At 38.8% G+C, this 27636-nt stretch overlaps 3 protein-coding genes across 5 annotated transcripts; 1 reads left to right on the forward strand and 2 right to left on the reverse strand.

Moving 5' to 3' along the window:
* Nucleotides 1-415: 415 nt before the first annotated feature.
* si:dkey-192g7.3 (butyrophilin subfamily 3 member A2) lies at nucleotides 416-4658 on the reverse strand. Of its 2 annotated transcripts, XR_003299817.1 has the most exons (5): nucleotides 4357-4658; nucleotides 2216-2524; nucleotides 1825-2119; nucleotides 1558-1672; nucleotides 416-1356 (listed from the first exon to the last, which is right to left on the reverse strand). XR_003299817.1 is itself a non-coding variant. In XM_026376650.1 (4 exons), coding segments are annotated over exons 1-4 (648 nt in total). In that variant the 5' UTR covers nucleotides 4400-4658; the 3' UTR covers nucleotides 416-1671. The 2 variants fall into 2 exon arrangements, 1 of the variants encoding a protein (XP_026232435.1); XM_026376650.1 differs by having other exon boundaries at nucleotides 416-1672.
* Nucleotides 4659-5678: 1020 nt separating this feature from the next.
* appb (amyloid beta (A4) precursor protein b) lies at nucleotides 5679-18276 on the forward strand. 2 transcript variants are annotated; one of them, XM_026376646.1, is made up of 18 exons: nucleotides 5679-5826; nucleotides 8473-8640; nucleotides 8763-8892; nucleotides 8970-9082; nucleotides 9545-9735; nucleotides 9809-10044; nucleotides 10214-10381; nucleotides 12210-12343; nucleotides 12470-12544; nucleotides 13043-13201; nucleotides 13480-13608; nucleotides 13770-13869; nucleotides 14561-14628; nucleotides 15139-15277; nucleotides 15379-15432; nucleotides 15747-15838; nucleotides 15947-16093; nucleotides 16193-18276. In XM_026376646.1, the coding sequence occupies exons 1-18, from the start codon at nucleotides 5767-5769 to the stop codon at nucleotides 16292-16294; spliced, it is 2265 nt and encodes a 754-aa protein (XP_026232431.1). In that variant the 5' UTR covers nucleotides 5679-5766; the 3' UTR covers nucleotides 16295-18276. The 2 variants fall into 2 exon arrangements, with proteins under 2 accessions (XP_026232431.1, XP_026232432.1); XM_026376647.1 differs by lacking the exon at nucleotides 10214-10381 and having other exon boundaries at nucleotides 5767-5826.
* Nucleotides 18154-27299, reverse strand: gabpa (GA binding protein transcription factor subunit alpha). Its single transcript, XM_026376649.1, has 10 exons — nucleotides 25798-27299; nucleotides 23839-23940; nucleotides 23608-23752; nucleotides 22435-22519; nucleotides 22120-22344; nucleotides 21819-22013; nucleotides 21247-21303; nucleotides 20351-20476; nucleotides 19670-19862; nucleotides 18154-19142 (listed from the first exon to the last, which is right to left on the reverse strand). Exons 2-10 carry the CDS (start codon nucleotides 23913-23915, stop codon nucleotides 18920-18922), a joined length of 1326 nt encoding a protein of 441 aa, XP_026232434.1. The 5' UTR covers nucleotides 23916-23940; nucleotides 25798-27299; the 3' UTR covers nucleotides 18154-18919.
* Between the last annotated feature and the right edge of the window lie 337 nt (nucleotides 27300-27636).

Raw genomic sequence — 27636 nt, forward strand, 5'->3', positions numbered from 1 at the left:
TAAACATCGGTCTGAATTTGTTATCCATTAACTAGTCTTAGCATGTTAGATATCTATTCAATGAAAACGGTAACTTGAAGCCACAGGCTTCAAGTTACTATGTTTTGTAGACATCAAAGCATTTAACAAACAGAAATGTTGAGTAACAATAATAACAACGCCACAAAACAAATTAGGATAGCTTAGTTTTTCTTCCATGACCAAAGCATTTTGAGTGTAGATATGTTTTAGCCCCCTTTTCCACCACTTGTCTTTGCATGCATATTGCTGCATATTATTGCAGTCCCTTCTCTTGTAGTCTCTGATTTCAGAGTTGGCATACACTCTGTGATTGTAGGCACAGAAACAAAGATAAGACCCAGAATGCCAGCGGTGAACTGGTCGTCTAGTTCCTAAAGTTTAGCATCCTATTTTCACACCACAAAATCACACTGGCAATACCTTTTTGTCCATGTTCCTTTACAAGGAAATTATGACAGAGGGTCATACTTAACTGCATACATCTTCTACATCTTAAATATATACATTACACACAATGTATTTACAAATGAACAATGCATAGTAATAACAATGTGTTACACTCATTGGCCACATTACTAGGTACACTACCTTGAATTTTACTTTTATAAGATTGCAATTTCACAGTTTTTGTTGAAACCATGTAGCAGAACACCATCTGCTATATGTTAATTATGTTATAGGTCCTATTGGGTTATGGATTACTACTGAAGCGTGTATCTAATCTTGACCGCCTCATTTATGTAAATAGGTTTTACCTATAAAGTGACCAGTAAGGGTAAATATAACCTTTACACTGTAGTAAAAATGATCAGTCATTACAAATTATAAAATTGCGTATCAATAAAGAATAATTTCAGAAAATCACACACAGTAAATATCTCTGTATTAGTAACTTCTTCACATGCAAATGATGTTTGTGTATAAACCAAGATACATCAAAAATATTGAATGGCTCAGATCTATCATTATGTAATAAAGGATGTTTACAAATGTGTCATGTATTTTATGTTTGTTGGTATCTACAGTATACTGTATGTTTGTGCTTTATTTGTTGCTGATGTGTAACTGTTTCAGCACTCTCCCATATAATCACTGAACAAGAAGAAAAGAATTTAAACACCTGCCATAAAGGCTCACAAAATAGACACCCCTCCACAAATACCAATTTCATGACATTTCATGACAGGAAAACAGGATGAAACTTGTCTGTAAACAGTTTCTGTGTAGGCATGGTGCCACATTAATGAATCATCACCATTTGGTAGAAAGTGCTTGCACATTGGGGTTCAGTATCATGAGTGATTAGTATCCACTTTTTCTATTCTTGTTGATCCCCTATAGAAGAGACAAAAGATATGGAAAAAAAATTCCCCTAAGACAATGACAAATGAAAGAAAGAATGTCGAGAGTGAAACTGACAGTTACTTTATTTAAGTATTGTGCAACTCCGGTTCAACCAGTAAGACCCAATGAGAGTGTAAAAAAATTAAGTTTTAATGAAGCTTTGGCTTTGAACACATGACTTGTAAAACTTACTGAGAGAGTTTCCAACGGCACAGCAAAATCAGGGAAACTCCAATCACCAAAACAATGGGGATGACTTTGAAGTATATCTTGAAACATTTGGGTTTTTCATCCATCTTCCTTTTATCTGTGAATAACAAAGAAAAAATGTGAAAAAAAACTGTGACAAAAAGGATCCTTTTTTTTTATTCTAAACTACTTTCATTTTTAAAAAAGTATTACTATTATTGTCTTAACAGCTAGTATTATGACAATATTTAAAAATAAAGATATAGTTACCAATCTTTCCCCATGCAGTTGTTACTAACACGAGTTGATATGCCTTTGGCCTGGACTTCACAAGTAGGTTCTGATGTCCCACTGAGTTTGATTGTGCTCTTGAAACTGTAGAGGCCAGTAGAAATGTTCAGGGTGCTTGTGAAGGTTATTTTAGTTGTGGGTGATTTTGTAAGAACATGTCCATCCAAATACCACTGAACCTCAGTGTCTCTGTAGCGTCCTTCTACATCACACTGGAATTCCTTTACAATATCGTTCACATGGTGGGCAGGGGACCTACAAACATTGTACTGGGCTGGAGAGAGTTAAAGTTGTTAAGAATTTGGCTGTAAATTAATGACTGTAAGATCGAATACTGCAAGTGTGCATAACAAATAAATGAATAACTCACCAGAAACATTTAGATGAATGAAGGACATAGTGTATGTGTCTTCTTCGGAAAAGCTGCATCTGTATTTCCCCTGGTCTTCTGCTGTGACGTTGGTTAGGAGAAGGGAGCAATTATACTTGTCCTCAGTCAGAAATATCTTGGCCCTGTTCTTATATGAGTCATTGAAGCCTGAAGTGGTAAGGTACACCTTAGCCTGCCTTGGTGACTCCATTTGCCACCTAAACTCCATGTCCGGATTTCTGTTTTTGCAGGGACATGGCAGAAGGACGCTGTCTTCTATGGTGCTGTTGATAGTCACGTCACGATCACCTGGAATTGAAACGGTAACTAGAGATCAGTCCAGTTTTCAGAGCATCTTCAAAATATTTGTTATTAACAGATGTAATGCATACCCATTTAGGCTTGGTAAACTTAGCACTGACAAAACAAACCAACATCAGAGAACTAGGTGTGATGAAGGCTGATTGTTGCTTCGCTACACATCCCCTTTGTCTTGGCCAAAAAGCAGCACTTTAACACACAGCAAAAACTAGAGCCAACGGCCAACAAGTATGTATGTTCTAAATCTGTGTGAGAAGAAATAACTCTCCATACCAGCAGGTGGTGGTAGTTTGTATTCATCATTTAACTATGGAAAGCGAAGACTCAGGACTGCGAATAAAAAAACATTTTCAAAACACCTGCTATGTCGTGAGAATATTCTTGTACTGAATCATTCAGATGAGATGATAAAGAAAAATGAGGAAACGCTTCCATGTGCTCCTTCTTGATTTTTTTGTTTGCTGTCTTTGATCACTTGTTTTTTTCTTTTTGTGAACTGATTAAAGAGCCATTCAGAGTGGTCTCTCTCACTGCCGGTGACCATGGCAGATTCAACATGCTGAATTGTCTGAAATACCACAGATGGGCCAACAATACGGCCCAACACCATCACCAATGGACTGACATTGGCTGATTGGGTCAATCTGAAAAATGTCATAAAGGTTTTACAGTTGCTCCTGCTGGAGTCACGTTTCTACTAGAGTAAGTACAAAATCTTGCTTCCAGTTACTTAAGAGTGTCCAAGAATGGGATGTTGGAAAAATAAATAACACTTAAAAATGACCAGTAAATACACAAAACAAGTTGCTCTCATGCACGTTTTAAACTTTCTTTAAACTGCAATAAATTTGGTCTCAGTGGAGCAATGCCAAGACATCCTCTAACATGCTGATTGTGCTTTGGCAGAAACTTATTTTGACAGATTCAGTGACCCCAGTCTCTGCTTCTGACTTTACTTTTGATGCATGTGTTAGTTTTTTTTATTAACAGTATTATTTATTTACAAATGACTTTTACAGTAGCCTCTTCACTGTGTTTACATCAGAATTAACATCTTGTTTAAAGATATTTTAAACATTTAAATTATAAAACTAAAAACCTATGGTTTGTCGTCTAGTCTTTCTTTATACTAGTTGTGTACATAACTGTCAAAGTACCAAATATTAACAAATGTAAACCATATCATGTTAAATTCTCCTATTTCTACTACATACCGTGCAGAATGACCCAGTAACTCTCACCCTTTCTTTTATTCCCTCTTGTTCAAACACAATTGAAAAGCCACTCCTAGTTAGAAAGTGCAAACTCTTTGTTTTGTTTTCTCAAACAACCGTAAGAGGAAAGGTATTTATTACTGTGACCATGCAAAGAATGCACGTATGTAAACTAAGTCTAATTTTCAGTGGCATTAAAAAAAATAATATTTTGACATTGTTTTCCTGTTGGAATTTTAATTCCATAACAAGTAAAGGGGTTGAGTAAATTTAAATAGTAATACTGTTTGTGCTACTCTAATAACTTCACTTTCATTTAGCTTTTAAAGAAAACATTATGGTGAATTGAAAGATTTCCAGTGTTTCTGTGTCTGCAGGTAAATCAAAGTTACCACTGAATGTCCCTCAATTGACGCACTTGAAATCGGAAAGAGGATGATTAGGGGGGACGCAAAGTTTCTGAAGGGAAGTAAAAGTCTGAATAGACGTGTCCACGGGCAAAGCATGGAAACAATAATCAAGTCTGCAGCAAAATCTGAAACAATAGTATAATTTGTGTAAGATTTGTCATCAGTAGCTATGTAAGTATTTACAGTGAGATCTTACCTGAGACCATCAACACCATTAACACAGGCAGAAATGACTTCATGTCTGCGGGTGATCAGTATAGAGATCTGATGTAGTCCACCTCGAGAAATGAGCTGCTATATCGTTATAACAGCTTCTAAACGCATTATTTCACAAATCCGCTTGGTTTGGACTAAAATGTCAAGATCCGCCAAGTGACAGGAGAAGCTGGGTCAGTCTTCAGCGACTCTCATCAAGACAATGTGAAGCTGGTTAAAGTCCAGCGGCCAGGACAGCGTGTCTGGAGCTTCCGTAGTTGTGCTCTGAAAGCGCTTCACATAAACTGATTGTCTTATAGAGTCATTTCCGTCCGCGGGAGAACCACAGATAAATCCTCCCTCGATTGCACAACACAGGCTGCAATGATCAAATCGGGACTTTGAGTGCAGCAAGGACCTGTATGAGCCCTACACACGGATCATAAAACTAAGAAGACTCATTATTTTCATTATCCCATAATGAGTACCTTGAGACATATTACTGGGATTTACTAGGCTGGCCAAATGTTTAATACAGGGGTGCGCATAGAGAAGTGACCAGGGGTGGAATAGGCCCCACAAACTGTGGCTGATGCCCCCCCCCCTGTCAGAGTTAAAAGGTGGTAGGTTATCTGCTGACAATTGGGCTTTAAAAATGTGGTACCTTCAGACCCAGAAGAACTAACCCCATCTGAGTCTGTAATAAATCACCATTAAAAACAAAATTATCATTAATTCACTTGCAGACAGACAGGTCATGTCTGCGGTTTATTGTTGTTTTAATTTATTGTTTTATTTATTTATTATAATATTGTTACCGCATTTTAAAGCGGCCTATGCAACATTTTGGTCACCTCCATTCAGTTGTATTCTGCCTGCTCCTCCAGGCTCTGCCCAGCCCTTAAAGTATTTTGTTTATAAAATTACAGTGAATATATTTTTAAAGCACATTACTAGTAAAAAAAAAAAAAACACTACTAAAAAAATGAATGTGTATCATTGAATTTGAGTGTGAGTACTTTGAGCTAATTACCCAGATGTGCCCCCCCATTAAAGAATGTTAATTTAAATACCATACACAGTATAATTAGCTTGAAATGAAAGTGCACACACACACACACACACACACACACACACACACACACACACAGGGTGAGAGCTGCTCCCCGCCCCCATCCTATCCCAACACATCCCAGCCTCTCACCGTCACCATCCGGAGCTAAACAGGGAGGGATCAGCGGGATCGGAACAGCTCAGCTGCCACCGTGTCGACGCACGAAGCCGCCTGCGCTTTTATCAAAAATAAACACACACACACACACACACACATATATATATATATATATATATATATCTGCGATAACGGGAGAATCGTGATCGTAACGGAGGTGCAGGACACTGGGAGGACGGAATGGGACAGCACACGGCGTTTCTGCTGTTACTGGTGGCGACCTTGACGCTTTCATCCGAGGTGAGCACTAACGGAGAAAGCCCAGCCTGCTGGGAGGCTGTCAGTCGGTCGGCACCGTCAGCTCGGTTCCCCGGCTCCGTCCATCACCGGCGGCCTGTAACAGCACCGGGTACCGGAGCAGGAAAACTGCGCATTACACCCAGCAGCTGATGCTAACAGTGCGCTTTAATGCTGTGTGTGCTGTTTTAGATAACACTATTAGCTGCTGCTGGATGTACCCGAGGCCCACACGTCGTTTTTAGCGGAATAATAATTTCCCCAAATAGTTCACAAGTTATATTTGTAGGAATTTTATGGATGTTTTTAAGTTTATAATGTACACAGATTAACTAACTGCGTGGAATTAGCAAATAATAGCAGCTATGCTACCGTGGCCTGCCGTTAGATGTCAGTGATTGACAGCTCAGCCCTGCCATGTTGGACATGTTTTTGTTTGTTTGTTGTTGTTTTTGTTTGTTAAAGTAGACTGCTATCTTGTTATTATTAGCTGTAGAGCTGAGATAAGTCAGCTGACTGTTGCTGTGAGGTGGTACCACAGAGCTAGCCCTGATGCTAGCTCTCTTTTTCCAGAACATTACACGGATTGACATGCCAACTGCTGTGTGCTAACAAAATGTCATATGCTTGTTCAGCCACTTGGTCTTGTTAACCAGACGGAACAGACACTGTAATAATACAAATACAACGTGGGGAATTCAGGTTTGGTCTAAATTCCCGATGCCATCCGATGCAGACATTGTTTTTCAGTTGTTTGGTGTTGCTGCAGCGTCGATCTGGCCCTCTTGATCCAGCAGTGATGCAGCTGCAGGGTGGTGATATTGCTGAGAAGAATGGAAAAAAGGATGCAGCCTTTTTTTTTTTTTTTTTAGTTTGACATAAGCAAGATGGCGCCTGCAGCTTGCTGCTGTGCTGGACCAGCTCAGGACCAGCTGGAAATCGATCAGGGCCTGCATTGGTTAATATGCAACTCATATGATGTAAAGTGCTGTTATTGGCATGTCAGCTATTTAAGGAGAATATTATTATGTATGATGTGTGTTGCAGCCAAAAGTGTCTCAACACAACAACTTATGCAGGATATGCTGTTTGATGTCATGTATTTTCTTAATGCCATCATCTGTCTACTATAGCTGCATTGTTTAGGTGAAATTCATAGTGTTCAGTATTTTATTTGCTGTGTTTTTTATACTATTGCTGTACTGTAGCTGTACTGCTATATTTCTACCTTGCGTGGTAGATGCCATATGATCAAACTGCTATACAGTATCTTATAGTTTATATTCTGTTCTAATATTTATGAAGTAATCAGGAGTGTCAGTTCAGTTCAGTTCAGTTCACTGTCGTGTAAATAAGTCTGGGGAAATTTATTTCGTTGCCAAATTGAACTCGCTCTAATTCATCTATTGTATTGTGTTTCATTTCTGTTCCTGTTTTTTCTGCTACAGGCTGAGTCATGATAGTCACACAAGCCTTGCACTACCAGTACCTAGATTTGATAACCTTCGTACAGTGTTAAGATCTGCTGCAACACTCCTCTACAGTCACCCAGGAGTGTTTGAGACTTTTCTTTGATGTAAGACCAGGTCAGACTTGTTATCACAGTGTAATTGTAGACTAATAAGCACAGGAATTATATAGTGGTCCCACATGGCTTTATATAGCTATGCCTTGAATTACCTTCTCACATAATCTTTAGACCACATTATCTTTTATATTTTGTAGTATCCTATACACTATCTTTGTTCATCTGGGTGTTGGTGCATGTACTGCTTACGGTTGCAGTTTGTTTGTTTTAGTGTTTTGGTTTAAACAGAATGAGCAAGATGGATGTGCCAAGGAGCATAAAACAGCAGAACTGCACATTTTAATAAATAATGGATAACATTATGCAGTGAACAGATGATGTGAGGGGAAGAAAAGTCATTTTAGCAGGGAGAAACATATCCCACCTTGACTCACAGGAAGCTGATGTTATGCAGTCTTCAAAGACAAATGGCATCAAACCAGAATTAGTTAGTTTAAAGACTGGCAGCAGATGGCTCGGCGGCTAAGGTATTATCAGCAATCAGGATCAGCATTTTTATCTGTCAGATGTTTGCCAAGAAAAAGAGACTTCCTCCAATTGTTTACGAGAATCCTGTGGAAGGAAATACTGTACGAAGAGCTGATGAATCCATAACTAGTTTATTCGAACTATTTTATTAGTATTTGGTGTAATATGTTTTTCTACTCTAAACTATAATAGGTTATATGGTAATCAGTGCACTTTCTCTAAAGGAGAAATGAATAAAAGCTTATAAAACAGGCAAACAAAAGGGCAAATGTGATGACCTGGTACTGTAATGCTTAACCCTCTGGCTTATGGGCTCAGAGGAATGGAACTTGCCTTGCTTAAACCAGTAGCAATTTAATGTATTTTGTTATATAGAAACATACATGTATAGTGACATTGTACAGTAGTAAAAAAGCCATTATCCACTAATCCCAGTATTACAGTTGATTGTATGTCAACGGAAGCAGAATAAACTGAGGGGAATAAAGTACAAATCCTCTAAACCTACACTGTACATAAGATGCATCAGGATTCATGTACAGTATGGTTAAGGCATACTTTGTTCTTAAGCTCTTTTCTCCTTGTCTGTCCAGGTTCCTGTGGATGACTCTATGGGTTTGCTAACTGAGCCCCAGGTGGCCATGTTTTGTGGGAAGCTAAACATGCACATCAATGTGCAGAGTGGCAAATGGGAGTCTGACCCCTCTGGCACCAAGAGCTGCATTGGAACCAAGGAGGGAATCCTGCAGTACTGCCAAGAGGTATTTATACAGAGTGAGACAGCACTGTAGAGACAGAGAGACAGCAAACAAGAAGACACAGGCAGGAGAAGGCAAATAGTGATATGAGAAGAAGAACATAAAAATCTCTCACATTTCACCAGGTGTACCAAGAGTTGCAGATCACAAATGTTGTGGAGGCCAACCAGCCTGTCAGCATCCAGAACTGGTGCAAGAAAGGCCGCAAGCAGTGTCGCAGTCACACACACATTGTAGTGCCATACCGCTGCCTGGGTAAGCAGCTAAAATGATAAAGCCATATTTTAATGCACCAGTTACTTGCAGCATACCAAAACGTGTTTATGTTGCAGTTGGGGAATTTGTGAGTGATGCTCTGCTCGTTCCTGACAAGTGTAAGTTCCTACACCAGGAGCGTATGGACCAGTGTGAGAGCCACCTGCACTGGCACACTGTAGCCAAAGAGGTGAGAATAAGGCAGCATTTCATTCAACTATATGAACCTCATACTGCATGTTATGCCCCAAGTATTGTTATATTTGCCAGTAGTTTTATTTCTTCTTCTTCCTTTTCAATCTAGTGTTCTGTGGAATCTCACTGAATGATTCAGCAGTCCTTAATTTCTTTCTCCCCCAACTCATGTCTGTTGTCAACCCACTCTGCCCCTTTGTACTGATTTGTTTCTTTTATCCTTGTTCCTTCCTGGGTTGTTCATCACTGTGCAGTCACCCACAAACACAACTGTCTATCACGTCTCTATTATAATTAATAATCTGTGCATCAAAGTGATTCTACAGTTTCCATCATCAGGGTTTAGCACAATAAGCACTCAGAAGGACTAAATGGATTTATTGTAGTTTCTTTTTTTAATGTTGTTTATACATTCAGGTGCTGTAGTTATGATAATGTTCTTGTTATTATTAATCAGTCCTGTGGAGACCGCTCTATGAACCTTCATGACTATGGGATGCTGTTGCCATGTGGCATTGACCGTTTCCGAGGGGTGGAGTTTGTCTGCTGTCCGACGGAGGCAGAGCGAGAGTCCGACAGCACAGATCTAGAAGGGGAAGAGTCGGATGTTTGGTGGGGTGGAGCTGAAGCAGAATACTCTGATAACAGGTATTAACAAGTGCAAATGTTCAGCCACAGACATTTGGTTATACAAAGACTGAACCAGTCGCTTTCTTTACAGCATGTCACGTCCGGCAGACACTGAGCCTGCCACCACTGAGGATGATGAAGATGAGGATGAGCAGGCAGACACCTTCGAAGGAGATGAGAATGGAGATGGAGATGAAGATGATAGGGAGGAGGAGGAAGAAGACGATGATATGACTGATGAACGAGATAGCGACGAGCGCAATGTTAATGTTGCCATGACTACCACCACGACTACCACCACAGAGTCAGTCGAAGAAGTTGTACGAGGTAAGAAGTGAAGTGAATGCTGCCTTTTTTTTTTTAAATTTTCAATCAGTGGTTGCGTTTAATCTGTTTCCCTAAGTGTTGTTTGTTGATGACATTTTTTTTTCCATGAAATTGCTTTCATTTTTATTGTTATATATAATATGCGTTTGCCTGTGTGTACATATCTCAGCTGTGTGTTGGGCTCGTGCTGAGTCAGGCCCGTGTCATGACATGCTGGAGCGTTGGTTCTTCGTGCCTGAGAAGGGCCGCTGTGCTCCCTTCTTATTTGGGGGCTGTGGTGGCAACAGGAATAACTTTGAGTCGGAGGAGTACTGCCTAGCTGTCTGTAGCAGCTCGTGTAAGTCCCAGGACCGGAACCTTTAGAACCCTGAAGTGTCCACACCACGAGCCTGATTCCTGTCCTCAGGCTGCTGCAGATTGTCTATGTCTCATTCACTTTCTCTTCTTCTGCCTGTCCTGAGTGTCTGATGCCTCTTACACAGTCAGAGAACTGACAAGTGGATTTGGTTGGTCATCCTTTAGTCTTGTGTTCAGTATTACAGGATTATCATCTCAACAAGATTAAAGGCAAAACCTTTAACCATGAAAACCATGACATCTCCCAGAAATAACATATTTTTGTTTGTGTTTGTTTCTACATTATTCCCTATTTAAAAAAATAATCTATTCTGAAAATTGCTTATCTGCTTTCTTGCGAAGAGTTCGGTAAGAAGATACAGCTCTTGTATCTGTTTCAACTAAAATAAAACTGCCACCAGCAGGCCGGTTAGGTTATCACAAGGACTGAAGATAAACAGAGAGCCTGTTTTCATTATTCGTGCTAAGTTAAGGTAACCAGTTGCAGCAAGGGTGTTATCAGTCTTCTCATCTAACCTTAGGCAAAAAAATTGGCAAGCACTGCCAAAAAAAAAAAAAAACTATTCAAATTATTAATACTAATACTAAGACTATTTTTAGGCATTGATTGATGTACAGTTGTCTCTCTAGTATGTGTTTGCAGCACCCAGAATGGTGTACGTGGTATTGTCTTATATAAATAAAGTACCATACCCATTTGCATCATAATTACAAAATCCCCAAACCCCATGCATTGCAACAGTGGGCATCATTGAGGCTTAGTCAGTTCTTTTTTTTTTGGTCTTCCTCTTTTATTGCAAATTATTGATGAAAACATAAATATAGAACAACATCAGCTGTATCCTTTAAAAAGCATCAGGATCAACCATTTTACATAGATTGTCTCATAATAAAACATTGTAGTCAAAGAAAAAATAATAGAATCTGCTGCATATTAAGTGAGTGTCCCTGATTGAAAGTGGCCATGACACTCTATCCTTCACTCTCATTTAAAGCCATCTTTTAATGACTCTTCATTTTCTAACCAGTAACACTAACTGTTGTTTCTTACAGCATGTGGAAGAAGCCGTGTAAATACTGAACCTTCAATGTCAGCGTGCATCTGCATGCGTTTCAGTAATGTGTATTTGCATGCTATTAACTGTAGTGTGTAATTGGAAGGCAGTGTGTTTGTGTGTGTGTGTGTGTGTGTGTGGTGCTCTGACTGAGCAGGCAGGTCTGAAAACATTTCATCAACATGTCTTAACAAGCTACATATGTTGGTAGCCAGAGCGTGCGTGTATATATGTGTGTAAATGCAATTAGAGGTTGATTTTCTTCTTCTACTCAGTGAAGCGCAACACTTTTCAGCAGTACACGATCTGCCCGGATCCTGAATAGGCACTTTTCATCTTATCTCCTGATTCCCACGTTAAACAAAGAAACAGATGAATATACAAACACACTTATTCTGGGACACTTACAGTATCACACTCTTATTATCACCTGTGTGTCTTTTCTACCATTATTTATGTATATATTAGAACTCTCTGTGTGTACCCAATCTGTCATTTGTTATTAACACACTTGTTGAACTTGTTGTGTGTTCATTGTCTTTTAAATCTCTATGATGACTATTGTCTGAACTGACATCTTGTGAATTTGACTCTGTGGAATGCACTGTGTGTTTCAGACTCACTAGGATCAGTGTTTTTCTGTATTTGCTTGTCAAGCAACATTTTAACGTGTATTTATATATTTTAAGTGACTCTGCCCGCATATCCTCGGCTGCTCCGTACGTCATTTGTTTATCTTTTTTTCTTTTCCAGTGCCCACCATGGCACCCAGCCCCCCAGATGCTGTGGATCGGTACCTTGAATCTCCTGGGGATGACAGTGAACACACTGACTTCCAGAAGGCCAAGGAAAGCCTGGAGGCCAAACACCGTGAGAAGATGTCTCAGGTACATGCTTTTAACTTCTAAACATGTACATCTGGCATGTGTCCAAGCGTCTGATCTGATGGTTACAAATCATGAAATTGTAGGGATTAAGTAGCTTGTCCTTGACTTAACACTCTTTATGTTTAGGTAATGAGGGAATGGGAAGAGGCTGAGAGACAGGCCAAGAACCTTCCACGTGCTGACAAAAAAGCTGTCATTCAGGTATGATAGACGAGAATGCTATATTTGCGTATGTTTCATGTGACTGTTTGTAAAAACTGAAGGTGTTTGGATATATATTTGAGTTCCGTAATCTTGGTCAAAGTTGCCTTAAAATTAAAGCAAAACAGAAGCAATTTCACACAAACTGGAAAAAACTAATCAGGATTTGGTATGACCACTCCTTCCCTTTAAACCAACACCGGTTATCCTCAGTTAACTATGCCAAGTCTTTCAACATATTTGACTGATGGGAAGGTAACTTGATCACGTTGAGATCACAGGTCTGTTAGACCACATACCATTAGTCACAGGACTTGTTTCTACTTTTACTGAAGACGGTTTTTTATGACTTTAGCTGTACATTTGATTTGATTTGGTGTTATGAATCATATTGCAGAATGAAACCGGTGTAGTGCCTAAACTATTTGGATAGTACTGTATATATTTAAAGCACATATTTGTCCCACCTCTAACATGTAAAATGTACCTTATTTGCAGCACTTCCAGGAGAAGGTGGAGGCTCTGGAGCAGGAGGCAGCAGGGGAGAGGCAGCAGCTGGTGGAAACCCACATGGCCCGGGTAGAAGCTCTACTCAACAGCCGCCGACGCCTGGCTTTGGAAAATTATCTGAGTGCACTGCAGGCCAACCCCCCACGGGTACACACACACACACACACATACATACACATCCACAAACACAACTACACTTTTCAGTAAAGAGAATAAAGAGATGTTATATAAAGTCAAGGGCGTGTGCAGTGAAAATAATTTATTTAATTATACATTTTATAGAAAACAGGTAACAACTGTTTTCTTTGTTCATTTCTAGTCAAACTACTCTTTTTGCAAAAACTATAATTAAGTGTGTATTAAACTAGAACCTATCAGACATCTTTATATAATACACTAATAACACTGAACACTGCCATCACCAGTCTCGTCAGGTGTTGAGCCTGCTAAAGAAGTACGTCCGTGCAGAGCAGAAGGACAGGCAGCACACGCTGAAACATTACGAACATGTCCACACAGTGGATCCCAAGAAGGCTGCACAAATCCGACCTCAGGTACTCACACACCAGTCAAAACCTGCACTAAACCTTAAGTGTGAAGAGAATGATTGTACTGGTAACCTCTTTGTGAAACTGCAGTTTGATTATGCACAACTATAGAAAAATGAATTATGAACACTAGCAAGTAAGTACAAAAACTTTCTTTTGAACATTAGGTTTTGACCCATCTTCGTGTGATTGATGAGAGAATGAATCAGTCACTGGGTCTGCTCTACAAAGTACCCAGTGTGGCTAATGAAATCCAAAACCAAGTTGGTAAGTGCTGCTTTAATACTTCTTAATGTTCTTGATGTGTGGGACTCCTTTTAACAGATAAAAATGTTGAGGTACAGTGCCTTATTATTTTCCCTTTGATGCTTTTTAAATTATAATACATTTATTATTAAAAACTCATCAGACACACACTAATGACTATAAATAACCATTGATTTCCATGTTCAGATTTTAGCTACAGTTTCAAAACAGTGACATCTAAAATTTTGAAAAATAAGCTTTTATATCATAGCTGTAATTTCACATGTAATAGATGCAAAAGTGGTATTAATCATCTCATCTAACTATCATCAAGAACACAAATAAGCATATTTTCCAAAATGTCAAACACTTTGTTAGTTCATGTCATTCTGTTTTCAGAGCAACACAATTTCTGCTTATAAATGTGTTGTTTACATTGTTGTTTTAATCAAGCTCATTGCTCAATCAAATGTCTCAAATTTAGCTGCTCATTATTAAGAAAGCCAACATCATTAAACCACCTTAAATATACTGTGGTAGTATACAGACCTCCTGCAGTGCTGAGTGAGGCTGAAGAGGATTTTACAGGGAGTCCAGTGATAAATGACCTGCTGATAATGCAGCATCTCTACAGTTCGTCTTCACTAAACAGGACAATGTATGGACTTCACCTAGCATCACTTACACTCACTTACTGCTTTTTTTTCCCCAGCACTTATAGTGCAAAGAGTTCAGGCGGAGCTGTCTCAGCAAGTCTCTTCCCTGCAGAGCGATAGCCGGGTGAGTCAAGCTGCACCCACCCACATGCGTGGAGTCTGTCCTGCATAAACTGCACTCTCTGTCTCACATACATAAATAGAATCAACTCTGGTCTTCTGTATTATACAAGACAAAGTCAACACGGAAGAAGTCTAGATGCAGACAGGGGGATGGTGGATTGAATGCAGGAAGAACACAGTAAGAAGGGCAACATGGGGTTCAGTATCTTGCCCAAGGACACTTCGACGTGTGACAGGAGGAGCTGGTATTCAAACCACTAATCCTGTAATTGGTTGTCAACTACCTCCTGAACCACAGCAGCCCCAAACTAATAATTACATTTAGTAGAAATACATAGGCTTGGGTGCCTTGGACCTCACTCTCACTCAGCACATTGAAACTCCCGCCTCTAGTTTGCCATGGTTATGTCTGAAGGGTTAGGGTTAGGGGTAGTAGTAGTAACCACTGTATTTCTGAATGAACATGTTGCACTGAAACGTGTACTAACTACTAACTGCTCTGTGTTTGCAGGTGGATGGCAGAGTGAGTTACGGTAACGATGCTCTGATGCCTGATCAGGCCTACAGCTCGGCTCCTATGGATTCTGGCCTGGATGGATTCGGTTTCATCCACCCTGAGAGCTTCAACCAGCCCAACACAGAGAACCATGGTAGCCAACAAACGCATACAGATGCAGCTTAGATTAGAGGAAAAAGAGACTTGAGTCAGCATTTTGTCCTCTTTCTTATTTTCTTTATGAATTTGTTGCAGTTGAGCCTGTTGATGCTCGTCCAATTCCAGATAGAGGACTGCCTACACGACCTGGTGAGTAATGGTTCAATAACTTAATTTCTACACAAAGAGAACTTTAACATCTACCAGAATCTATCATAGATCCTAAAATGCTCTTGTAAACAAAGTTATACATTTAATATATCATACCAAAATATACAGTGTGTGTTACAAATATACTCTTCCTAAAACTTTTGTTTTTATGTATTTGAGATCAAACATTATTTTAATTGATGTTTGGTGATCAAAGTCTGAATAATACAGAAAATTGCTATTTCACTACTAAATATTCATGTATGTTATCAAATCATATCATATCATGCTTTGTTGCGTCTGCTTCTTTTCAGTATCAGCGCTGAAGCCAGAACAGATGCCAGAAGTGCGAATGGAGACTGAAGAGAGGCAGAATGCTGGTTATGAAGTTTACCATCAAAAACTGGTATGAGATCCATTTGATTCTAACACAACAGTTGATTATGTTGTTTTTGTTAGTCCTACAGTAGCAGGTGCTCTGTGCACATAAATAGTTTTTGATTTTGTCTGACAGGTGTTTTTCGCTGAGGACGTGGGATCCAATAAAGGTGCCATTATTGGACTAATGGTTGGAGGGGTTGTCATAGCAACAGTCATTGTCATTACTCTGGTGATGCTGAGGAAGAAACAATATACTTCCATCCATCATGGTGTAATCGAGGTAAAACATGGGCTGAAAAAAGAGGTGTGGCGTCAAATTATACATTGTCTACGTTTAAAATGGTTTTGTTTTACTGACCTCATTTATCTGTGTTGGTAGGTGGATGCAGCAGTGACACCAGAGGAGCGTCATCTGGCCAAGATGCAGCAGAATGGCTATGAAAATCCCACCTACAAATTCTTCGAACAGATGCAGAACTAAAGAACTTCTCATTAACATCGCTCCCCACCCACACACTCCCACTTGTAAGGCCTGTTCCATTCAGATTTTTTTGCATACACCTTCAACTACTCCCCCTTTTGAGGGGAAGGGAAGGCATGATGGCCGATTAGTTTTTGTTCGAAAGTTAGTAAAACTTATAAAAAAAATACCAGTGAGGGGATTGGGTCAAAGAAAACTGATATGGAACAAAGCCTTCTTAATCCCAGATCCCATGTTGTACAGAGCAACACTAGTGCTTACATTCATCTGCAATTGGTCAGACAATGGTATCCTGTTTCACCTGCTCATTTCAGCCAATCACAACAGAGTTGTCGTAGTGTTTATACTGAAAAACCTACAACTGTTGACTAAGTCACTACATGGTGATCACAGCTGAGACTACTTTGACCAGACATTTTCTTCAAACTGTCCTCTACAGCCCTGCTCCCCTGCTCTCAGATGACAGCTGTGCTGTGTTTCATGACATGACGGCTCTTAGAGCTGGTAGTGGGAAGAGGAGCTCTTGGAGCGCCTCTTTGCACGATTAAAGCCCAAGTGTTTCAGGTTTGTTTTTCAAAAAATGAATTAAAAAAAAATACAGAAAAATATACTTAATCAAAACATGTAAAAGTTGAAAAATACTGAATGTTTTGTTTTCTGATTTTTTTTTTTTTATGTGTAATATATTAAGACAGAGATTAGCTGTAAGTATATGTAGTGCATGGCAATAATGATGACAGATACAGTATATTGTGTGTTGAGGTCCTTGGAAGTGGTCCTCTTACTAGATATTTTAGCAGGATTGTACATTTCTAGTGTCTTCTTTGTGATCTTGTGATATGAAGAAGAAAAAGACTATTCAGAATCTGGTCTGCTATGTTGTCACACAGACTTGCTTTAACTGAATTTTGGCTCTTTATGCTCATCTCCATGCTTCACTGTTGTGTTAGCTGCATGGGCAAAATGCTCTATATGTAATATACAGTATGAAGTGTAATAGTATTTGAAAGGAAGACGATTGTGTTACTTGTTTGCGTTCTATGCACTCTGTCATTTTGGAAGTCTATTATTACCAAATATTATTGCTGTGAAGTCCCCGATGCCAATTCACGCTGTCGCTGCACATTGGGTTTTTCTTAGACGATATGAAGGACAAATGTTAGAAAGGAGGTTTTCCTAAAGTGTTTCATTCCAGATGTATCATTCCATTGTGTCTTGATTGTAAATATTTGGAAGATGGAGGTCTGGCTCTCAATAACCCGGTTTCATTATCAAGCTCCATCTCTGTTTTTTTTTTTAGCCTTGTTTTGTGTTTTTGAGTCTCTTCTGGCACTTCTCATGTTTATCCTCTCTCTAGCTTTGTCAGCAATATTGTACAGCGCAGTCAGTGTAAGTATTTGATAAACAGACAGGACTTGTTGGGCCTACAACGATCAGAGCCATTTTGTAGACGGTCCCATCTTCTCTCAACACACATTCCTTCACGAAATTTCACAATCTACATGTTCTATTTTTCTACATTTCATGTTTATACATGTACAGTGCTTCTGTTTGTCATGTTCCTTTACATATCCTGTGTCAGTCTCTGAATAGAAGAGCCATCCACACTGGGATGATGACACCTCACATCAGCATAGACACACATCTCCCTCCATTAATTAAGTTATTAATGCCACCTCCAGTAAACATGAATGTGACATGCATATTGTGCATTTATACCATAGAAATACAACACATATCACCTCTACACATTATATCCACATGTGTACAGAAACACTAACTGAAGCTCTTAATCAGGTGAATGTTAAAATTTGTATTGATGCTCACTCTGGGCGTCTTTGAAGTGATACAAAAGATGCTTTTTTTTTTTCCTCTCATTGATTTGGCCACCGTCCTCTATGTGTGATTAAATGATCCATTTGCTTAAGAGTAAAACAAAGCTTTCTACACTCACTATACCATGAATAAAGTTTTGAATGTAACTTTCTGGCTGTATGTTGTTTTCAGTTCGCAGCTATGTTTAATGCAACCTTATAAACCAGATCACAGACGTTAAGAAAAATGCTTCCACTTTATTCCCCCTAGTGGACAAAAGGGTCCTACAATTTTTAGGGAATAAACACTAAATAAAATACAAAACAGATCCTCTATAAATGGAAAATATGAAAATACACTTGCCCTTGTGGGTATCAAAAACATGAAGTACCGGTATATACAATGGAAACGATTCTAAACTACAGACAAAAAACACATTACACAATGCTCATAACTGGGTTTTTCAGTCACACATTCAAGCATTCGGTCACATGCACAAAAGCATTTCTCGGCCAAACAATCGCCCCCTTATCTTGAATACTGCTTATGCTCAGGATAAGGGGGCATTGTAGCCAATAGGAAAAAACAAACTTTTCACCTGCCTCAGTCTAATGTAAATCAAACTGTAAAGACAATAACAAAGTTGTAAATTCATACTGATCAGGGATCAGACTTGCATTTCTGTGTCTAATGAACACAGCTTTGTCAATGAAGAAAGTTGATTTGATTTCTGGTCAGCATTGGAGACTCAGCTGACTTGGCCTGTGGCAGCTGGAGAGAGCTGCTATATATATATATAAAAGATCTCCTTCAACTGTCCTTCTCTAGTGCTGTGGTTGCCAAGGTCACTGTAGTGATGGGCTGACCGAGGCCGTGCATCTGCATTCGAGCCAGTTTCTTCTGTTCACACTCTGTCACCAGGTTGTTGAGCTCAGCAGCACTGTAGCCAATCAGAGTCCTCAGGTCACACACAAACTTGTAGACAAAGCGCTTCCCTTGCACCTTGCTGATCATGTCGCCATCGTAGTAATACCTGAGAACGAGAACGTGAAAATCAGCACATGGTTAACAAAAATTAATCGGAGCATATTGTCAAGTGAACCAAACAGAACAACTTCTCATATTGCATCAGGGGTGATACATGGAGACATGCAAAATTGGGCATTCAACACTTTAGACCTCAAAGACACAGTATTTTGGAGAGTGGTACTGAATGTAGAGATAACTTTTGTTTATCTACAATCACATTATTATGACTCATACACATACACTGTTCATGTACTGTTCTTTGGTTGTGTAAAGCTGCTTTGTGACAATGTCAATTGTAAAAAGCGCTCTACAAATAAAATTGAATTGAATTGAATTGAATCTACAAGAAAACATTTCATTTCATTTTAAATAGTGTATGCTGTAACTAAAAGTATTCATCTGTCTCCAGTTTCACAGAAGTGCAATACTACGCTATCCATCCATCTGTTATCAGTTTCTTTTTTCCTGTTAAAGGTTGTGGGAATACTAAGCCAGTAGTTTCTTAAAACTACTAAAATAACAGAAACAAACCTGAGGGCTCTGCTGAGTTTCTCGTAGTTCATTGTCGGTTTGTTTTTGCGTTGGCCCCATTTCTGTGCAACCAGTTCAGGCTGGTTGAGTTTGAATTCTCCCTCTTCACCAACCCAGGAGATGCAGTCTCTTGCATCCTTATCTGTCAACAGCTCCAAAAGGAACTGCCACAACTGGATCTGACCATTGTTACCTGACAAAGAAGAAAAGCGGTGTAAAATGACATAAGTACATTGAATAAAATATTTTACTTTTAGTAAATAACAACTACAGTATATCACAACACAAATGTAAAATTAAACATTTTTGAGTAAGGCTGCAACAAGACATGTTCAAATTGTTTGTTCTGTATCAGTATCAGTCTAAACCCCCCAAAAAATTTAGTTTAGAGTCACATAAGAAAATCGGCAGAATCTCACATTTCACTTGTTCACTATACAATACAATAAACAAATCAAAATATTGTTGATCTCTACCCATTTTTACATCTGTACACCTCTGACCAATTGCTGTGCAAAGCAATATTACTGTAAGGTTGTTGCCTTTGACAAAATGAAATACTTGGACCATAAAACCCTGTCCACTTATGCTCTGCAGCTATCAGAATAATGCATCAGAAGAAGCATGTAGGCTGCTCACACACAAACAACACACAGCCTCCTTGTAAGTAGTATTTACTACCTGTGCGGTTGCCAGGTGAGCTGCGCTCTTCTCCTCCTGAAATACGTGGCGTTCTGGGGCCACGGCTCTGCTTCAATACTTTAATTGCAGTGGGCGTGCTGACTTGAGCTGGAATTATCTGCACAGCTGGAGACGTAGAAGGAAAAGTTAGAGCTTTCAATGGTCAGATGACCAGTTGGATATGACTCAAATCTCTAGTTTGTTCCCAGTTTATCCAATATGTTGTAAATAGACAACTACATGTCCCACTTGCAGTGATGGGTGAAATTATTATCAGCTCTTATGTAAACAGGAGCATTCATCACTCAGTTTGTGTCCAGGTGTCATAATGAATGAACCTCGTTCAGTTTCTCTCCACACTTTATCCAAGTTGCCCGCTATGCTTTTTGAAATCCAGGAGATGTCGCTCTTAGGCAATAAACCAACAGTGTCAACACAGTCCAACACAACCCCACACTCCACCAGCTTCATCTACACATCACTACCCACTTGCAAGAACAGATTTCTTAAAATCAGCTCTCTGCCTTGTGTCAATAAAAGTGTTCACTATGTCACAAAATATGTGACAAAATAATCTGAGCAAATTATGACAACCCAAATCTTGTTCACAACTGAGTGTCTATGAGGTTAAAAAGTGCTAAGTAAAACACTTGCAACTGGTGAATATAAAACTGGTCTATTTTTATTACTAATATGCCTGAGAAAACAAAAGCTTTCAACAGATCTTAACTTCTTGTTAAGTTAATGTTTTCTTGTTCTCACCAACATCAGTATTTATATCTTCAAGAGCACCTTAATGCTTTCTGCATTTTTTTTTAAGTAAGCACTATAATTATTTGTTTTTCTTCTCAGGGACCATTTACTACCTTTGTCTGATATTTTAGTTAAATACTTACGCTGATCAATAGTGACAGTGGCATCCCCTCCAGACTGGTCCTGACTGGCCAACACATCTGAAAAATGCATAAGGACAATGTTAAACTCTACATAAAGCACAAGTTTGACTCTTCCAGGAGGAGAAAGATGTTACTCTGGCCTTTACATTCCTTCTGTTGACCTCTAAATATACTCATAAAACAGGCACACACAGACTCAAGTCACCAGGTTACTAAGAGAAAACAGGTTTCTTTGGCAATCGGGGAACGAGTTTACATGCATTCAAGTTATAGTAAATCTTAGTATACATGCAGCAAAAGAGTATTCTGATTTCTCCTTTGCCCTGGGCTGATTTTGGAAGCATTGTTTACAGATTTAAACTGTGAAGAGACAAAAAAGATCACTTCTCGACCATGGTTTTTTTTTTTGGACCGCTGTGGGAGAGAGACACTTCTAGTAGTAGAGCAGTGAGGGTCTGCAGCCTTTGTTATGCACATGCGCTTCAATTAGAAACTTGACTGCAACCTGGTTACTTGAGTGCATGTATAAATGCACTGGCTGTTTAAACATTTAACATCTCTGTCCGACTTACATTTACGTAGGAGTTCCAGATGACTCCAGAGTATTTCTCCGTTGGGTACTTTCTGAAGAAACTCTTCCTGGCTGAAAGCACAGAGCTCTCGACCTGGGATGTGAATGCTTCCTATTTCCATCTCATCAATGTTAAACTCCTTCATCACCCACACAGCCCAGTGGATCACTTGGTCAGCTGTCCAGAGCATGGGGTCTGACAGAGATAAAAAAAAGATAGAATAGTCAGATAACAACCATGTTGGTTTGTCACTACAGTTACTACAGTTTCTGTCTTTCTGTCTTTTCAAACTGTTCCTCACCATATGGTATGCCGAGGCGGACCTGCTCTTTCCGGTAGCCTTCAAGCGCAGCCGCCCAGCGAGTGACCTGCTCCGATGTCTCATCAGAAAGGGCAGATCTCTCCACAGCAATGAGTTGTCCCTCCTCCACCAGTGTGCCATCCTCTCCTGCTGCATCTGGATCTATCACCACTTCTACTGTTTCTACTGGCTTCACAATTTCCAAAATGTTCAACTTCTCCTCACCTGGATAAGATTAAACACATAAATGATCAGGCTTTCAGACACAAAAATTAAACATATTACTCTATATGGATTGTGTCAGAATTTCTGTACCTGGTTTGGTGATAATCTGCAGGCTGAGCTGCACTGTGCCATCTGTCTTTACTCCCTGATCGAAGAGGCTGTGGTCAGGGTGAAGCTAAAAAGAACAACACAGCAGATATCAGAAATGAAGAAATAATACTTAACATAAACTGCCCATCCCCAAAAAAAAAACAACAAAAGTCACACACTTATTAGATAGTTGGACCGCCTTTAGCTTTGATTACAGCAGCATTTTGATATACCCTTCTGCAATGTCACAACATTTATTCCCGTCCAGTAGCATTCATTTTTTGCCGAGATCTTGTATTGATGATGAGAGAGTTAGATCACTGCACAAAGTCTTCTCCAGCACATCCCAAAGATTCTCAGTGGGGTTAAGGTCTCTGTGGTGGCCAATCCATGTGTGAACATGATGTGTCATGCTCGCTCAACTACTCTTTCACAATTTGAGCCTGATGAATTCTGGTATTGTCATCTTGGAATATGCCTGTGACATCAAGGAAGAAAAACGACATTGATGGAATAACCTGGCCAATCAGTATATTCAGGTAGTCAGCTGACCTCATTCTTTGGACACAGAACCTTGCTGAACCAAGAGCTGACCAACTGCAGCAACCCCAGATCATAGCACTGCCCCCACAGGCTTATACAGTAGGCATTAGGGATGATGGGTGCATCACTTCATTCGCCTCTCCTCTTACCATGATGCTCCCATCACTCTGGAACAGGGTAAATCTGGAGTCATCAGACTTCATGACCTTCTTCTACTGGACATCTCTTAACCTAATTTTAGTAGTTGTAGCAGGCCACTTAGATGTTTCCTTTGCTTGATGCATGCTAATAATTTGACCCTTCGGAAACAGAGTAACATCTACTTCACGACCACAAGATGTGTCTTCCGATATTGTTGTTTAAGACATGAGAAGCTACTCACTGCATCAGTTAGGGTTAAATAACTTGTTGGTGAAAAATAATCATCCATACAGCAATTATCCAATGGGAGTCTCTTACCTATTTGCTTTTTTTTATTTTTTATTTTATTTTGGATAGGCAGTGTAGTTTACAATTGGGACAACTATTAGACCCACATTACAAACCTGAGTCATTTGTTATTTTGCCAAATCAATAAAATGATCAAATACTGAAGACAAGTTAACTTGCTCTTTTTATGCAAGTTGTTACCTGAATGTCCTGCAAGCAGATATCATATGAATCCAGTGATATTTGGATGCGAGGTTCCAAAAGCTTCTTCAAATTGCCAATAGGCTCATTGATGTCGATGTCTTGCTGAATCAAATCAGATGCTGTGATCGTTTGCTCCTCCACCCTATGTTAAAAGAAAAAACAGTTAAGAACTGTAAACATGTAGGTGCAATGTTCAGAGAACTATGCAGTTACAATAATTGAAATTACCCTTCCTCCAGGGATGCCTGTTTCTCCTGTTCATCAATCTCGATCTCTATCATCTCTTCTGGTTCATTGTTAGACATTCTGTCTTATCCGCTGAGAGCCAGGCTGAAAGAAATAATGAAATTATTAATTGAAAAATGGACTTTACTGTGACAAAAATGTAAAACACACCAACAATTACACTGTTAATTTTATGTTTAAGTATTAAGCAACTAATATAACACAATCCAAAACCAGATTACTTGCAAATTTTCATATATAACAAGCTAAAATAAGCTATTTGTTATTTTTCATCATAATTGATTCAACCTATGTTGAATTAACCTCTTCTATGCTGTCTGCTTTTAATCTGACTCAGCAACATCATAAAATGATTTAACATTTTGCTTTTTCTATCTCCTGTTATACTGCAATCAAAAGTTGGAAACACTACAAGTTCATTAATTGACATTTTAAAGATAATTTAGAATATTATCTTTAGCATATAAAAGATGGTAGCGTTCAATATTTTTTTAATTAAATTATAGTATTAATAACAAGTTAAATAATTGATGTTTGATATCAGTTCAACTAAAAGCAATAACAATTAGGCCAAAGCCACTACATTACAGACACATCCAGTGAGATTTCTCACTGTAATGTTCCTAAATATAAGACCAAAAATCGTTCTTTTGCTTTAACTTAAATAAATTTTCCTAAATATTGAATAGTTTACACAATGTATATCCACAAATCCTCCATAAATTCACTCCTCTGATGCAAAAACATCACTTTTTCAGATTTGTATTGCACAAAATGTAAAAAATAAATCCTCTATATTATATGTAAACCCTTTTAATCTTGTTTGTCAAAAAAATAAATACATGTCAATAAACAGATTAATGATACTGAGGTAAACATTGAGTGTGTTTAAGGCCTTCGAGCCTGGACAGCTCGTTGGCAGAGGGGACACTTCACTGACTGCTCCGGCTGCTAACGTTAGCCAACTCGAGGGCGAGGCTTTGGCGTCTAAAGGCCAGGTGGTAGGCCATTAGTTACCAAAAACAATCACCAAACATAACCACACAACATATACACATGTTTGAAAACACATAAAAGTGCGGTTTATATTCAATGCTACACGTTTCGCCCCGCTGAAGATAGCCCACAGAGAAGCATGTTTGCTACGATTTAGCCAGCGAAAGCACCGCGGGGCGAGGCACAGCATTTCACAAGCGCCGGTCCCAGCAAGCTGAACAATAGTTAAAGTATCGTAAAAACGCGCTGCTCCTCATAACTCAAGTTCATCTTTATTAAATTACACTTTAACTCTGCACGTAGAAAACTTTTAAAACGGAAATAGAATAAACGGAAACAAAACAGCATAGGGCAAATGGAAAGGAGCCGGAAATCCTGGCTAAGGTTTACAACGCTGCAAGACTTCCGAGAGCAGCGGCGATAAATACGACACAAGATTTAGGGGGAAACTAACACTACAGACCGACTCCGGTAGCGACAATACACTGAGAAAAACGCTCGACTAAACGGAGAAGTAAGCCTTAAAAAGCAGAACTTATCGTCTCTGGATGTCTACGTACTGTGTTTGTTGGACGGTGATCAGGCAGCTCCCACTTCACTGCGTCTGCTCAGCTTCACTGTTAGCAACCCAGCTAACGCTAACTTAGGTTTATCCGAAACGACTAATCTTACTTCTGTTTTTCAGATACTGAATAAGAACCAAGAGCAACTGTCTAGAAAGGAAGGTGTATCAGTCTAGCCTCATGGGCTAATGTGTGTGTAGCTAGCTTGAAGGTAGGCGGCCTCTTCCAGTAAGCTAGCAGTCAACAACAGCTAGCAGCTAACTAGCTAGTAAGCTGCAAAATAGCGGGAAGATTTTAAGCACGACAATTAGACTCCTTAAAACTGCCACATGTTAGCACATTTTCTTCAGAGCCATTATGTCTACCTCCGAAATAGCCATACCTCTTAAATCCAGGCCTTGAAAGCTGTTAGATTATGATGAACTGTGGTAGATATGCAGCCAGAGTCAAGTCGTATCTTACAAGTTTTTGGTCAACTACACAGACTGAGGGCAGGGGCGGAGACTAACTGGTAAGACTGAAGTTACTCTGAAACTTAGACGAAAAATGCAAAGGTGTGCGTATATACAGCACTTTTTCACTTATTTTAAATCGTCATTAACATAGTCTACTCAGTACAAACCAATTCAACCGATTCACTTTGCTGTTTTATCAAAGTAGGCCTACAGTTTCCCATCAGCGTCAAATGCAATGGTGGAAAGTAACTGAGTACATTTACTCAAGTAGTAGTTTTTAGGTACTTGTACTTTACTTGAGTGTTTAGAATTTAAGATACTTTCCTCAACTACAATATTTACTTGGCTACATTTATCTGGCAGCTGTAGTTAGTAGTTACTAGATGTAAATTATTGCTAGAAATAACAAAAACTAATACATTATATATAGTCAGCCCCTGAAAATTGATAAATAGTTAAAATATGCCTATCCTTACCTGCTGCTACATCAGAAGTGTTTACACAGAAATGTACAAATAATTCAATTCAATCCACTGATATACTGTATGTCATTCTGCATAATAAGTATTTTTACTTTTGGTACTTCACGTGCTAAAACCTGAATAGTTGTGAAGCACATGTCAAACAAACCTGGACTAGACTTGTATGTTCATATTCTCAAGTACTGAGATTATGTACCGCCATCTCTGGCAAAATGTCACACTAGCCAAACGGTCTTAGTTATAGACTACATTTCACAAATTTTAGCATTAATTTAATGAAGTTGCTAACACCCTCTCTACCATATTTTTTTCACGAATGCAAGTGATTTTAAGCAATTACTTTAAAATTTTAATGTTTCCTACAAGCAGTTTAGCTTCATCAGCAGAATCTAAATGGGTTGGCCAGTAGTTAATCAACTGTCACATATTGGCAACAAGCAGGTAGTAAAAATAAGATGTGCATTGAACCTGGTCCCATCCCCAGGGCCTCTTGGGTGTCTGTGTGAAGTTAAGAGGGTGTTGCCAATGTCAGTTCTTAACCCAGCCCTGGTTTGTGGTCCAAAGAAGTTTGCGTCTAAATATGTTGTAAACACTACAATATGGTTATTCTTCAGTTGTTGTTGTTGTTATTGTTATTATTATTATTGTTGTTGTTATTATTATTGTTGTTGTTGTTGTTAATTGTTTGCTCTGTTCTTACTTGTAAAGAATAGGCTAAACCAAGTGATATTTATTATTTTTTTACAAGTTCTCAATCACATTTTCATTGCCAACGACCAGGTTCTTAATCTTAATAATCTATAGTATATTGTTTTCCATCTCTCAACTTCTCCAGTCTTTTATAGGTTTTCATTCCTAGTCATCTTTTAAAGTGTTATCACAGCATATATTTTACCTCGGATGATGTTTTGTAAAATATAGTGCTCTTTAAATAAATATTGACGAGATTTTGTGTAAAATGTCTTGTACAGTCAAATTTACTTAATAAATGATTCTTGACAAAAGCAGAAGTGGTCTTATTTGTATTTTTGGTTATTTATCCTTTATCTGTATTTTTTTTTTGTTTGTTTGTTTGTTTTAACAATTCAAATTTATTTCATAACTACGTGTAAACATAAAAATGCATATTTGGAAATGATTTACTGTACGGTTTAACCAACTTTTATGCAATAGTGATATAAATAGTAGTTTATTGTGATGGTTAACAAACAGGTATTTGTATTTAAATATAGTTTATATACTGGGAACAGAATAAAGGCAACTTTTGTTTCGAAAGACGCACTA

This window comes from Anabas testudineus, chromosome 21, assembly GCF_900324465.2.
Source record: "Anabas testudineus chromosome 21, fAnaTes1.2, whole genome shotgun sequence".
Taxonomy (NCBI): Eukaryota; Metazoa; Chordata; class Actinopteri; order Anabantiformes; family Anabantidae; genus Anabas; species Anabas testudineus.